At 41.5% G+C, this 15,670-nt stretch overlaps 1 protein-coding gene across 2 annotated transcripts; it reads right to left on the bottom strand.

The window, feature by feature from the left end:
- Window positions 1-10,408: 10,408 nt before the first annotated feature.
- On the bottom strand, window positions 10,409-15,322 carry LOC147019516 (uncharacterized). 2 transcript variants are annotated; one of them, XM_085894066.1, is made up of 4 exons: window positions 15,083-15,322; window positions 14,510-14,677; window positions 13,407-13,696; window positions 10,409-10,773 (listed from the first exon to the last, which is right to left on the bottom strand). In XM_085894066.1, exons 1-4 carry the CDS (start codon window positions 15,311-15,313, stop codon window positions 10,761-10,763), a joined length of 702 nt encoding a protein of 233 aa, XP_085750192.1. In that variant the 5' UTR covers window positions 15,314-15,322; the 3' UTR covers window positions 10,409-10,760. The 2 variants fall into 2 exon arrangements, with proteins under 2 accessions (XP_085750192.1, XP_085750191.1); XM_085894065.1 differs by lacking the exon at window positions 10,409-10,773 and adding an exon at window positions 11,316-11,452.
- Between the last annotated feature and the right edge of the window lie 348 nt (window positions 15,323-15,670).

Raw genomic sequence — 15,670 nt, 5'->3', positions numbered from 1 at the left:
TCCCCATCTGTTGGTCATTTATTCACTTGGTTGAAAAATCTCAAAATACCAACTTTTCGAACTGTGGGCCCATCGGCCCCATTTTAGGGCCCCCCAAATTTTGGCGCCCCCTGCTGCCCCACAATCTTCCAGAGGCCATATCACAGGTTCTCGTGGTCCGATTTGGCTGATCTTGGGATCAAAATGCTCGTAAAAGCGAGATCTTTCGAATCGTGTAAGGTAAAATCACTCCGAAACAGTAATTCAAAAAGTTATAGTTTGGCGCACCCTTTGACCTTGGGCCCCTGCTCCTCAGCCAAACCGATGGTCCCGATTTTGTCGTGTGAGAATACCCCTTCATATACTCCAACACCTCAGCATAAATGAAAATGGGATCTCAATGGGTTAAAGTGTGATGATGGTTTTATTGTTCGGGGACTCGGGTGCTGGACACACAATACATCGCACAATATTTGAACACAAGATTTCCAACTCACTATACATAACTTTTCCACATGCAGGAACTGGAAGCGAAACGAGTCTGAGTAAGAGTTTTTCCGAGCATATTACAGTCAAGATTTTTTGTCAACCAATGTTTTATTTGACAGCTGTGTTTCTTTTTTTACTGATTGTGTAGGTTCTACCTGTAGCAGTTTTTGGTTCTACAGAAAGAAATATCTCAGAAATGTCTAAAATGCAGTGATCTTCAATGTCAGGAAAAAAGAAACTATTTGCAGCCCCGTTTGGAAGAAGAAAATTCACTTTCACTTCATGAGTGTCCTGAAAGGCTTCCGTGATGCAGGCAAGCCACCATTTTCCATCATAGTGCACTGTGACATAACCAGAGAGTTTCCCGTTAAAAGTTAGTGTAGATTTTGAAATAGCTGACTCATTACGATGTTCCTTGCCAAGGCTAAATTCACGTTCTTGAAGAGCAGTTTCAGAAAGAGGGATGAAAGCATGAAGTTTTTGAGTTCCAGCGATGGTTTTGGCCGTTTTTAACCTTTCCTCCGGATTTTGTTCTTCCTCGCCATATGCCTCTTGGATCCCGTAACCGAACTTCATTTCATTCAAACCATTTTCAGCAAAGGCGAAAAGATCTTTTGAAGAAATAATTTGACTGTCGTAAGGTCTACGTAGGCTCTCACGTGTTGCTTCCCGTTTGACTGTACCTCCCACACCATCTGAAGGGCCCTTGCCATGACTTGTGGCAAAAAAATGCCATTCTGTGTCAATACCATACTCTGATTTGTGACGACATAGGTTTATGAAGGCTTTGCAATTCTTATATTGGCCAGCGCAACCGTCTGAGAAAGAGTAAAGTTTCTTTACATTTCCAAAGCAAGATTTCAAGTTTTCAAAGAGCATTCTTTGGAAGAGGTGGACTGAGACAATGTCGTGAGTGTTGCATTCTGATATAATCGTGAACGAATCGTGGTTTAATTTGCCATCGTCCCATTTGAAATAGTAAACCCAGGGGTGAATTGTCGCTTGAGAGCAGTTCCAATGGAATCCTTGGGCCGCATCCTGTACGACAAACGAATAGTTCTCTGAGAAGTCTGCAATAATGACAAATTCTCCTTCACTGATTTCATCTTTCTTATTTTTTCAGAAACTGACATTGGGCCTTGGCAATGAAGTCGTGTCTCACGAATTTCACCGTGCGTTCACAGAATTGATTGATGAATTCTTCCAAAGGCAGGACCATGGAGCTCAGTTCAGATCTGTCGGTGGATGTCCACCGTTTAAACTGAATTTCATCAATATCCTCGAGTTTATAAGCACTCAGTAGCTCGGTTTTGAAGGGAAGTCTGGTGTTGGCGCAGTGGTTATGGCAGTGGCTTGGGACCCAAAAGGTCCTGAGTTCAAGCCCCGTTGGGACACTGAGTTAATATGTGAGTATATATATATATATATATATATATATATATATATATATATATATATATATATATATATATATATATATATATATATATATATATATATATATATATATATATACCAAGTCGAAAACACCAGGGGGTTGACTCAGCCTGCCATCCTTCCGAGGTCGGCGAAATGAGTACCAGTTGTACTGGGCCTGGTGTATGCCCCGGTTAGAATAGGTGTACCATATCCCTGTGTGTCGTAAGAGGCGACCAGGGTTGCGTCAGGAAGGGCATCCGGCGTAAGACTCGGAGCATTGGAGGTGGTTTCAAACTGTTGTACCATGGTGTGGATGGGAGGAGAAATGGTGTCGGGGTAATCCTGAAGGAAGATTATGTCAAGAGGGTATTGGAGGTGAGTAGAGTGTCTGACCGAGTGATGAGTGTGAAGTTGGAAATTGAAGGGGTGATGATGAATGTCATCAGTGCATATGCCCCACATATGGGGTGTGAGATGGAGTATTAAGAAGATTTCTGGAGTGAGTTAGATGAAGTGGTGGAGAGTGTATCCAAGGATGAAAGAGTGGTGATTGGAGCAGATTTCAATGGGCATGTTGGGGAAGGGAATAAAGAGGATGAGGAGGTGATGGGTAGGTACGGTCTCAACAAGAGAAATGTGGAAGGGCAAATGGTGGTAGAGTTTGCAAAAAGAATGGAAATGGCAGTGGTAACTACGTATTTCAAGAAGAAGGAGGAACACATGGTGACATACAAGAGTGGAGGAAAGTGCACACAGGTGGATTACATCTTAAGCAGGAGATGTAACCTGAAAGAGATTAGTGACTGTAAGGTGGTGGCAGGGGAGAGTGTAGCTCGACAGCATCGATTGGTGGTCTGTCGGATGACTTTAGAGGTGAGGTTGAGGAAGAGAGTGAGGGCTGAACTAAGGACCAGATGGTGGAAGCTGAAGGAGGAAGACTGTTGCGTGAAATTTAGGGAGGAGGTGAGACAGGCGTTGGATGCTGGTAAAGATGGGTGGGATGATTGGGCAATGATAGCAGAAGCTGTGAGGGAGATAGCTCGGAAGGTACTTGGTGTGACATCTGGACAGAGGAAGGAAGATAAGGAGACTTGGTGGTGGAATGAGTAAGTACAGGAAAGTATAAGGAAGAAGGGGTTGGCGCAAAAGAAGTGGGATAGTCAGAGAGATAAAGAAAGTCGGCAGGAGTACAAGGAGTGGCGGCGAAAGGCAAAAAGAGAGTTGGCAAAGGCCAAGGAAAAGGCATATGACGAGCTGTATGAGAAGTTGGATACAAAAGAAGGGGAAAAGAATTTATACTGATTGGCAAGACAGAGGGACCGAGCTGGGAACAATATGCTGCAGGTTAGGGTGATAAAGGATGCAAATGGGAATGTTCTGACGAGTGAGGAGAGTGTGTTGAGAAGGTGGATGGAGTACTTTGAGGAGCTGATGAATGAAGAAAATGAGAGAGAGAGAAGGTTGGAAGAGGTGGAGATAGTGAATCTGGAAGTGGGGTGGATCAGTAAGGATGAAGTGAGGACTGCTATGAAGAAGATGAAAAGTGGAAAGGCGGTTGGCCCAGATGGTATACCAGTGGAGGCATGGAAGTGCTTCGGAGAGATGGCAGTGGGGTTGTTAATCAGATTGTTAAATAAAGTCTTGGAAAGTGAGAGGATGCCGGAGGAGTGGAGATTAAGTGTACTGGTTCCGATTTTCAAGAATAAGGGTGATGTGCAGAGCTGTGGAAATTATAGAGGGATAAAGTTGTGAAGCCACACCATGAAGTTGTGGGAAAGAGTAGTGGAAGCTAGGTTGAGAGGAGAGGTGACGATCTGTGAGCAGCAATATGGGTTTATGCCAGGAAAGAGCACCACTGATGCAATGTTTGCTTTGAGAATGTTGATGGAGAAGTATAGGGAAGGCCAGAAGGAGTTACATTGTGTGTTTGTGGATTTAGAGAAAGCTTATGATGGGGTGCCAAGAGAGGAGTTGTGGCATTGTATGAGGAAGTCGGGAGTGGTGGAGAAGTATGTGAGGATCGTGCAGGGTATGTATGAGGACAGTGTGACGGCGGTGAGGTGTGCGGTAGGAATGATGGACCGGTTTCAGGTAAAAGTGGGATTGCACCAAGGATAGACTCTGAGCCCTTTCCTGTTTGCAATGGTGATGGACAGGTTGACGGACGAGATCAGACTGGAGTCCCCTTGGACGATGATGTTCGCGGATGACATCATGATCTGTAGGGAGAGTAGCGAGCAGGCTGAGGCGAGCCTCGAGTGGTGGAGGTACGCACTGGGGAGAAGGGGGATGATAGTCAGTTGGAGTAAGACGGAGTGCATGTGCGTAAATGAGAGGGAGGATGGTGGTATGGTGCGGTTGCAAGGAGTTGAGGTGGGGAAGGTGGATTGGTTTAAATACTTGGGATCAACTGTCCAAAGTAACGGAGAGTGTGGGAGAGAAGTGAAAAAGAGAGTGCAGGCAGGATGGAGTGGGTGGAGAAGAGTTGCAGGAGTGATTTCTGACAGAAGGGTAGCTGCAAGAGTGAAGGGGAAAGTATATAAGACGGCAGTGAGACCAGCTATGTTGTATGGTTTGGAAGCGGTGGCACTAACAAAAAGACAGGAAGCGGAGCTGGAGGTGGCAGAGTTAAAGATGCTGCGATTCTCGTTGGGAGTGACGAGCATGGATAAGATAAGAATTGAGTATATTAGAGGGACAGCGCAGGTAGGACAGTTTGGACACAAAGTGAGAGAGGCGAGATTGAGATGGTTTGGACATGTGTACAGGAGGGAAGCGGAGTATATCGGGAGAAGGATGCTGAAGATGGAGCCGCCAGGCAGGAGGAGAAGAGGAAGGCCAAAGAAGAGGTTCATGGATAGGGTGAGGGCGGACGGACATGCAGGTGGTTGGAGTGTCAATGGAAGATGTGGAGGATAGAGCGAAATGGAGACGGTTGATCTGCTGTGGCGGATTTCAGGCTTTTGATCACCTCTGGCATGCAGTTTTCATCACATTTTGACACTGTATATTGTGTTTTCTCCGCAGTGCTTGGTCCAGCAACTCGTTCTAATTTCTTTCGCACAGAATCTTACACTTCACTTCACTTTTCAGGAAAGTGCCCTGGGTTCCTTTCCGCCTTTCGTTTGTCGAATGGGCTTTCGCCTTTCATAGATAACGACTGGTTTAATAGGTCAACTTCTGTTTCTCGCTCAAAAACCTCCTCGTCTTCATCTGTCGAAATAGATTCTGCAATACCTTCGATAGTACCTTCTGATGATAATTTCAAACTGGTCGAAGATGATTGTTCAATACGCTCTGGTGACAACTGAGAAAGTTTTTTTCTGCACGAAGTACAACGTCTGTCATCTTTTTCACCTTTGAAGAAAATTTCATCAACATATCATTTGACATATTGCGAAGATCTTTTCGTTGTTTCATTTTATGGCAGCTGAACAGATCGCAACAGTATTTTCGGAACTCCTTTCGATCTTCTGTCGCCATGCTTACTGCAAAATATGCAAATACTGAGATTATCCCATTTATAACTTCATTTGATGATGGTTATACAAAAAATGTACACTTAAAAAATCAATAGACACAAGAGGCAGAATAATTTTTCGCAAATGATGCAAGATATACGAGCAATACCCATGCACATGCACGGGATAGCAGTACAACATAGCTGGTAGCAGACACACCGTACACGGGGAATGATAAAAACAGGCATTGTGCAAAATGCAAGTGGTACTATGGAACGCCAAGACTTCCCAAACATTGTCGGCATGTCCGCTAAGTGCCACAGCAATTTCATAGGGATCGTGTGACGGCGAGCCAAGTTTTTAGTCTGCAAGCTTGGTATTATAATATACATATATATATATATATATATATATATATATATATATATAAATATATATATATAAATATATATATATATATATATATATATATATATATATATATATATATATATATATATATATATATATATATATGTGTGTGTACAGTGGGGAGAACAAGTATTTGATACACTGCCGATTTTGCAGGTTTTCCCACTTACAAAGCACGTAGCGGTCTGTAATTTTTATCCAAGGTAAACTTCAACTGTGAAAGACGGAATCCAAAACAAAAATCCTGAAAATCACATTGTATGATTTTTAAATAATTCATTTGCATTTTAATGCATGAAATAAGTATTTGATCACCGACTAACCAGTAAGAATTCCGGCTCTCACAGACCCGTTAGTTTTGTCTTTCAGAAGCCCTCCCATTCTCCACTCATGACCTGTATTATCTGCACCTGTTTGAACTCGTTATCTGCATAAAAGACAGCTGTCCACACTCAATCAATCACACTCCAACCTCTCCACAATGGGCAAGACCTGAGAGCTGTCTAAGGACATCAGGGACAAAATTGTAGACTTGCACAAGGCTGGGATGGGCTACAGGACAATAGGCATGCAGCTTGGTGAGAAGGCAACAACTGTTGGCACAATTATTAGAAAATGGAAGAAGTTCAAGATAACAGTCAATCTCTCTCGGTCTGGGGCTCCATGCAAGATCTCACCTCGTGGAGCCTCAATGATCATGAGAAAGGTGAGGGATCAGCCCAGAACTACACGGCAGGACCTGTTGAATGACCGGAAGAGAGCTGGGACCACAATATCAAAGAAAACCAGAAGTAACACATGACGCCGTCCTGGATTAAAATCCTGCAGCGCACGCAAGGTCCCTCTGCTCAAGCCAGCACATGTCCAGGCCCGTCTGAAGTTTGCCAATGACCATCTGGATAATCCAGAGGAGGAATGGGAGAAGGTCATGTGATCTGATGAGACCAGAATAGAGTTTTTTGGTTTAAACTCCACTCACCGTGTTTGGAGGAAGAAGAAGGATGAGTACAACCCCAAGAACAAAATCCCAACCATGAAGCATGGAGGTGGAAACATCATTCTTTGGGGATGCTTTTCTGCAAAGGGGACAGGATGACTGCACCGTATTGAGGGGAGGATGGATGGGGCCATGTATCGCGAGATCTTGGCCAACAACCTCCTTCCCTCAACAAGAGCATTGAAGATGGGGCGTGGCTGGGTCTTCCAGCATGACAACGACCCGAAACACACAGCCAGGGCAACTAAGGAGTGGCTCCGTAAGAAGCATCTCAAGGTCCTGGAGTGGCCAAGCCAGTCTCCAGACCTGAACCCAATAGAAAATCTTTGGAGGGAGCTGAAAGTTTGTGTCGCCCAGCGACAGCCCCGAAACCCGAAGGATCTGGAGAAGATCTGTATGGAGGAGTGGGCCAAAATCCCTGCTGCTGTCTGTGCAAACCTGGTTAAGAACTGCAGTAAACATCTGATCTCTGAAATTGCAAACAAAGGTTTCTGTACCAAATATTAAGATCTGTTTTTCTGATGTGTCAAATACTTATTTCTTGCAATAAAATGCAAATTAATTATTTTAAAATCATACAATGTGATTTTCGGGATTTTTGTTTTTGATTCCGTCTTTCACAGTTGAAGTGTACCGATGATAAAAATTACAGACCTCTACGTGCTTTGTAAGGGGGAAAACCTGCAAAATCGGCAGTGTATCAAATACTTGTTCTTCCCACTGTATATATATATATATATATATATATATATATATATATATATATATATATATATATATATATATATACATATATATATATATATATATACATATATATATATATATATATATATATACATATATATATATATATATACATACATATATATATATATATATATATATATATATATACATATATATATATATATACATACATATATATATATATATATATATATATATATATATATACATACATATATATATATATATATATATATATATATATATATATATATATATATATATATATATATATATATATATATATATATATATATACATATATATATATATATATATATATATATATATATATATATATACATATATATATATATATATATATATATATATATATATATATACATATATATATATATATATATATATATATATATATATATATATATATATATATATATATACATATATATATATATATATATATATATATACATATATATATATATATATATATATACATATATATATATATATATATATATATACATATATATATATATATATATATATATATATATATATATATACATATATATATATATATATATATATATATATATATATATATACATATACATATATATATATATATACATATACATATATATATATATATAGATATATATATACATATATATATACATATATATATATATATATATATATGTATATATATATATATATATATATATATATATATATATATATATATATATATACATATATATATATATATATATATATATATACATATATATATATATATATATATGTATATACAATAGTCCAGAGATGATGATTGTCAATTTCAGACATAAATTTGCTTGCCAGCAGGTGACGTCTTTCGAACGATGACGGCAAACGTCGCCCAATGTCGAATCAAGAATTAGTAATATTTGGACCCCGAACAATAAAACCTTCATCACACTTGAATCCATTGAGATCCCATTTTCATTTATACTGAGGTGTTGGAGTATATGAAGGGGTATTCTCACACGAAAAAAAATCGGGATCATCGGTTTGGCTGGGGGGTGGCGGCCCAAGGTCAAAGGGTGCCCCAACCTCTAACTTTTTGAATTCCTGTTTTGGAGTGATTTTACTTGACGCGATTCGAAAGATCTCGCTTTTATGATCATTTTGATACCAAGATCAGCCAAATCGGACCACTACAACCTGTGATATGGCCACTGTAAAATTGTGGGTCAACCGGGCGTGCCCAAATTTGGCGGGGGGGGGGCAGGTCTGAAAATTGACAAATAATGTTTTACCGTGGATACAAACACTTGCACAAAAAAGAGTGAAATCTGAGATGATGTGTCAAAATTTTGCTGAAAAATGTGTACACTTGACATGGAACGCCCCTGTTGTACAAATAAATGTCACTAAGTTATTCACACAAGCAGTACCCACAACCGATGGGATCCAATGGGGGGTCATGGTATTATCTTTATGATTATTAATACCACAGAAGAGTGAGTACCCACCCTTCGGGCAATCTTGTTTCCAAGCATGCAACACGGTCTGCTGACACATCCCTTTATTTCGGACAGTGTATAGGCAATAGAACACTGCCTCGATCGCTCTTGAAAATAAAATTACCCAGATTATGGAAACGAAGTGGAAACGTGCGTACTGCTGATGTGCATTTCTACAGTGGGGAGAACAAGTATTTGATACACTGCCGATTTTGCAGGTTTTCCCACTTACAAAGCACGTAGAGGTCTGAAATTTTTTATCATAGGTGCACTTCAACTGTGAAAGACGGAATCTAAAACAAAAATCCTGAAAATCACATTGTATGATTTTTCAATAATTAATTTGCATTTTATTGCATGAAATAAGTATTTGATACATCAGAAAAACAGAACTTAATATTTGGTACAGAAACCTTTGTTTGCAATTACAGAGATCAGATGTTTCCTGTAGTTCTTAACCAGGTTTGCACAGACTGCAGCAGGGATTTTGGCCCAGTCCTCCATGCAGATCTTCTCCAGATCCTTCAAGTTTCGGGGCTGTTGCTGGGCGACACAGATTTTCAGCTCCCTCCAAAGATTTTCTGTTGGGTTCAGGTCTGGAGACGAGCTCGGCCACTCCCGGACCTTGGGATGCTTCTTACGGAGCCACTCCTTAGTTGCCCTGGCTGTGTGTTTCGGGTCGTTGTCATGCTGGAAGACCCAGCCGCGCCCCATCTTCAATGCTCTTGTTGAGGGAAGGAGGTTGTTGGCCAAGATCTCGCGATACATGGCCCCATCCATCCTCCTCTCAATACGGTGCAGTCGTCCTGTCCCCTTTGCTGAAAAGCATCCCCAAGGAATGATGTTTCCACCTCCATGCTTCATGGTTGGGATGGTGTTTTTGGGGTTGCACTCATCCTTCTTCTTCCTCCAAACACGGCGAGTGGAGTTTAAACCAAAAAGCTCTATTTTGGTCTCATCAGGCCACATGACCTTCTCCCATTCCTCCTCTGGATCATCCAGATGGTCATTGGCAAACTGCAGACGGGCCTGGACATGCGCTGGCTTGAGCAGAGGGACCTTGCTTGCGCTGCAGGATTATAATCCATGACGGCGTAGTGTGGTACTTCTGGCTTTCTTTGATACTGTGGTCCCAGCTCTCTTCAGGTCATTGACCAGGTCCTGCCGTGTAGTTCTCGGCTGATCCTTCACCTTTCTCATGATCATTGAGGCTCCATGAGGTGAGATCTTGCATGGAGCCCCAGACCGAGGGAGATTGACTGCTTTCTTGAACTTCTTCCATTTTCTAATAATTGTGCCAACAGTTGTTGCCTTCTCACCAAGCTGCTTGCCTATTCTCCTGTAGCCCATCCCAGCCTTGTGCAAGTCTACAATTTTGTCCCTGATGTCCTTAAACAGCTCTCTGGTCTTGCCCATTGTGGAGAGGTTGGAGTCTGATTGATTGAGTGTGGACAGCTGTCTTTTATGCAGATAACGAGTTCAAACAGGTGCAGTTAAAACAGGTGCAGAATTTTTATTATTTTTTTCATTAATTCTTCATCATTGAGAGATGGTGCCATTAACTCCAGCATATCGACGAGCAACAATCTCCATCAGGTTTATTCATTTATTAACAGAAAATAATGACAACAACCAATGTGATCACATCAAACATATGAACAGATTAAATGTCTCATCCTCTCCTCCTCCAGCTTCATATAATTTAATTGTCTCTCCTTCCACTGCAGGACATTTTTTTCAGCTGCTCCACCTGGAAGAGACGTTCAGAGCAGACAAGATGTCAGTGCATGAAGTCATCAACATTAAATACCGTATTTCGTTTTCCCTGTCATCATTTTGATGTTTAAACATTTTCTGTCAGGTTTCTTTAATTATTGCTGGGGTTGACAGAGTTGGAGCAAAAATTTCAGAAAGAAAATAACACGGGCATGGGTCCAGATGTCCACCTGACTTTTCCAGGGAGTGATTTGCCATTTCCACAATTTACTTATCCAAAAGCCCTTTCATTGTGATAAAATCACAATGGCTGTTAACATCGTTCATTTTGGCAAATCACTTTTTCTCCTCCTCAATTGCTTTATTCCATCAATTAATTTTCAGATGCAGAACAACTGCAATCAGCAACAACAACAACAACAAACGTTTTTTGACAATTTTCCCCGTTGTCCAGCGGATTGTATGAATGATGGCATTCCTCCATACGAATGTATCCATTGCATCAATGTCGTGCAAATCCAAATATTCCATTTCTTTCTTGACATTTCCAATACATGTGGTTTTGTGGATGTCCTTTCTTCTTTCGACCACTAGCTTTATTGCTCTCTTTACAGCTTCATCAGCGGAGCTTCGTGGCACATGACCAAACCAAACAAGTATTCTCTTCGAAAGTTATTCTTCAGTTAATTTCTCGTGTCACACAGGAGAAGGATCTGGGGGTGGTAATCGATACGGGTGGTAAGCAAGCAGCACAGTCCCAGGCAGCTGCAGGCGAAGGAAATAGGTTTTTTGGCTGTCGAAGGAGGGGAATCTATTACAAGTCAAAAGAGGTGGTGTTAACATTGTACAGGAATGTAGTGAGGCCACATCCAGAATATTGTGTGCAGTTATGGTCACCACAGTTCCGGAAGGACATAGACGCCAAAGAGAAGGTTCAGCGTAGGGCTACTAGATTGATTCCGGGCCGAGCCAAACTCAGCTGTGAGGAGGGGTTGAAGGAGACAGGGCTTTATTCACGAGAAAGGAGACGGTTGCGAGGAGATATGATGGAGATGTTTAAGATAATGAAAGGCAGAGATAAAATAAGTGCAGATGAATTATTCAACAGAGGAGACAGTGACAGAACCAGGTGCCATCGCCTGAGAGTAAAGAAGAGGAGAGTTAAGATGGTAGTAAAGCAGAGGACTTTCACTCAGAGAGTCGTTAATGCATGGAATGGTCTCCCTGGAAAGGTGGTGGCAGCAGAAAAAGTAGATAAGTTTAAGTTAGAATTAGATAGGTTCCTGGAAGTTATGGAGGTGGAGGGGTATGGGGATGTTGATAAGACTTTTAGCAAGTTTGAGTATTGATGGGTGATTGTGTACGGAGTGCTGTTGGTGGGGTTCTTGTGAAGGAGGTTGTGTGGTTGATGTGTGTTTTTAACCAAGCCCATGCCCCCTCTCCGAGGGAAAGAAAATAAATAAGTAATAATTACAACAACAACAACACTTTTTTTTTTGTACTTTCATGAATTAAACTTTTTTTTTCCATTTTCTTTCTAAGATTCTGGGTTGGTGTGGTGTTCGCGCAGGCATGATGGGCTGAATGGCTTCCACCAGTGTTGGACTTCCTTGTTGTTGTTTCACTCGTATTGATTTTTAAAAATCTCTTCCCGATTTCTGAACTTCGCATTCTTTCTTTCAGAGACAATCCATTCAATCATACCATTGTCATCTCTGTTCTTCCCATTCTTTTTGCATCTTCGATCATGCCTGAGACCTTCCACAAATTAATTGTAATTGGGAGGGGACACGGACCTGTTCCCTTTCGCTTGGTTTTCATCAATGTGGGCATTGTCAATGTTTCACTTCCATATGTCAATCCCTGTCCGATGCAGGCTTTATTAACTCTAACTTTTACAGATTATGGATTGTTTCTGTTCTTAATGACACCAGCAACTTATCCAGTGATCATTCATCTGAAAATTCTTCCTGTGGAGTTGTCGGTGACGAAACCGACACCCCTTACTGGCTTGCGAGTGGGGACAGACTGACACTGTTGCAGGACTAAAAACAACTGAAAAAAGGGTGCATGAGCTCCCTTAGGGAGCCAATGGCCATCCAAAAAGGAGACTGTGTCTCCTAAAAAACACCCATCGAGCTTGGACTGTTTGTGGCAATTCAGGAAACTGAGGGTGCAGTGGAACCCTTGATGTGAGGCAGATTAGCTAGTATTAGCCAACAGCAACCACAAAACTACACTCGTGGGGAAGAGTGTGAGTACGCAGTGTCGCTGAAGCCATGTTCCTCGTCCGGTGGGTGACACTGCAGTCCAATTCTTCCCCAACCACTTTTGTACTATTTTCATGGTACAAGTGGACACTGATTTTTGTTATCAGTGTTTTTTCTTTGAAAAAATTATGAAAGGACTCGTGAATACAAATTCTTTCTCCTAAAGATGAAATGAATATGTTCCATAATATGTCTCCCATTCCAAGTTCCAGAACCATAGTCTTCAAGGACACAAGAACGTTTTGTTTTATTCTAATTTTGAATCAAACTATCATCAATAACTAACCTGCTGGAATGGAAACAACGACAGTCAGAGAAAGCAGACATTGTAACATCGTGTCAAGAGATTTACCAGGATACTCGCTCGGTCCAGTGATTGAAGGAATGTGTAACTTACCGTATTCTCAGATCATTTTCAATGATTCCTCTTTCCCAGGCTAATCTCTGCTGCCGCAGGAGCACAACTTTCAAGAGCGGCTCTTCATGCTTTCGTGTGTTTCGATGAGTCTTTTGTTCTTGTGCTGCTCCACGCCCTGCTGCTTCAAACAATCTTTTGGGCCGTTGTCCTCTGAAGCTCTCCTTCACAATCCTCTCCCTCTTTATTGGAGGTAATATTATCATCGTATTCTGCATCCGAAGATGATTGCGTTTCCTGTCATTGTGCACGTTTCTATTCAGGTACTTCACCTGCAAAACACATCCCGAGTTGGGAACACGTCAGTGCATCAAGTATTTGTAATTTTACCTCGTGTCTGAAACCGGGACTTAACCCAATGTCAAAGTTTTTCTGTTATTGAACAGAATGATCATGTTGAGGTGAAACTCTGTGAGCAAACATGACTGTCACTACCTGGGATCTTGGCACAGTGACAGACAGGCAAAAATAAAGGAGAAAAAAAACAAGTGTGCTGTGATCACATCTATCAAACAGATGAAGCAATTCCACTTGTCGAAGTTCCATGCACAAAAAAAAAGTCTTGTGGAGATTGACGGTTATTTCCCGAACAGGCAGAGTGAAAATGACGGATTAGGGGGAAGGGGCATGGCCCCCTTTCCTGAATTGGTACGGTCATTGGGAGCACAACTTAAGGTTGGGGCATGGTCACGATGCCGCACAGACATTTTGGTCTGTATCCTGTTTTCGGTTTCTGCGAAGATTTTTGAATAAAATTCCAATATTTCGGACAAACCCACCTTTCACCCCCTTTCAATGGACAGATCTGGAAGGGAAGCACAACCCTATGAGACCTTACTGTCCTGATGCATTGTTCCAAATTTGTCCATGTCTCTCAGGTCGTTGTGGAGAAGATGTTTGCATTGTTCCAAATTTGGTCCACATCAGTTGGGTAGTTTGTGAGGAGAGGATGTTATAGTCAAATGCTCACGGATGGACGGCCGGACACCGGGACCCACTCTGAGATTATTTCAGAGAAATAACCCAGTAATTTGTTCAGATCACTCAGAATAATGATGAGCCCCCGACATCTTAAGAATATTCACCTGCTCAAAAGGAGGACAATCCTGTTTTCCTGCACTTCTGGTCGGGGTCATCAAATGGTTCTCCGATAGCTCACCCTCGCCCTCGCTTGACTGCAGAGACTCCTGCAAACGTTCGAGCTCAACAACACGTGAAGACTGCGTTTGGTACAGCCTCTTGACGTCCTTGACCTGAAAATGAATTAAAAGAATAAAGAGGAGACAAAGTATATGATACAAACGAACAGGCAATAGCATTTCCCTCTGCCATATCGCATCTCAACCTGGTCCACGAGGACACGTTCAATTTGATTCTGATTTCAATGATCATCAGGAACTAATCTCCTGGATTGCCTTCGTGACCCGCTCTTGCCACTCCTTCAGCCACTCAGACATTCCGTTTGTTGCAGCAAATGTTACATTGTGCTGCTGTTCATCCTCATCTGTGTTTTGCTGCAGACAATAATTCAGGAAATGAACTTCTTCTTCGTTTACCTTCCTTTTCAGGAGCTGTCCCTGTGAAAATTACATGACACACAGGACACACATTATCAATGAGTAATATTGGCTCGCCCCCGAGATCATAAGGATGCTCACCTGATGAAAAGATGGACAATCCTGTTTTCTTGCAGGCTCGATCGGGTTCATCGGAAGGTTCTCTAAGAGCTCCTCACCCTCACTCTCATCCTCGTTTGTCTGCAGAACCTCCTGCAAATGTTGCTCAAGCTCGATAATATGAAACATCTGCTCTTGGTTCCGTTTATTGAAGGCTTTAACCTGAAAATGAATTTTGGGAATATCGGGAAGAAAGAGAAGACAAACGAACATGCAACATGATTTCCCCGACCACATTGTAGCATAACTAATCTCAATGTGGTGCACAAGGACACATTAAATTTGATTCACATTTCAATTTTCATCAGGAACTAACCGCCTGGACTGTCTTACTGAGTCCGCCCTGCCCCTCTTGAAGCCAATCTACTATTCCCCTCATTACCGCAAGCTTTTCATTGTGCTCCTCTATGTCCTCCATTGCATTTTGATGCAGAAAATGATTCACAGAATGAACTTGTTCCTCATCTTGTTTCCTCCTCAGGAGTTGTTCCTGTCAAATCAGGTGACACACAGGACATGCAGATGAATGAGTAATGCACATATCTGTCACGGAATATGGAGCAAAGGGAA

The sequence above is a fragment of the Eptatretus burgeri genome, chromosome 9 (assembly GCF_056783735.1).
Source record: "Eptatretus burgeri isolate ZD-2024b chromosome 9, Ebu_testis_v1, whole genome shotgun sequence".
In the NCBI taxonomy this organism is placed as follows: Eukaryota; Metazoa; Chordata; class Myxini; order Myxiniformes; family Myxinidae; genus Eptatretus; species Eptatretus burgeri.
This window is presented reverse-complemented; position numbering and strand designations above follow the sequence as displayed.

Excerpts from the sequence above, each read along its gene's own strand:
- LOC147019516 (XM_085894065.1), bottom strand. The coding sequence starts at position 15,313 with ATGTTCGTTTGTCTTCTCTTTCTTCCCGATATTCCCAAAATTCATTTT. Across the intron at positions 14,678-15,082 it reads ATTGTCCATCTTTTCATCAG|GTCAAGGACGTCAAGAGGCT; the intron begins GTGAGCATCCTT and ends ATTCATTTTCAG. Across the intron at positions 13,697-14,509 it reads ATTGTCCTCCTTTTGAGCAG|GTGAAGTACCTGAATAGAAA; the intron begins GTGAATATTCTT and ends TGTGTTTTGCAG.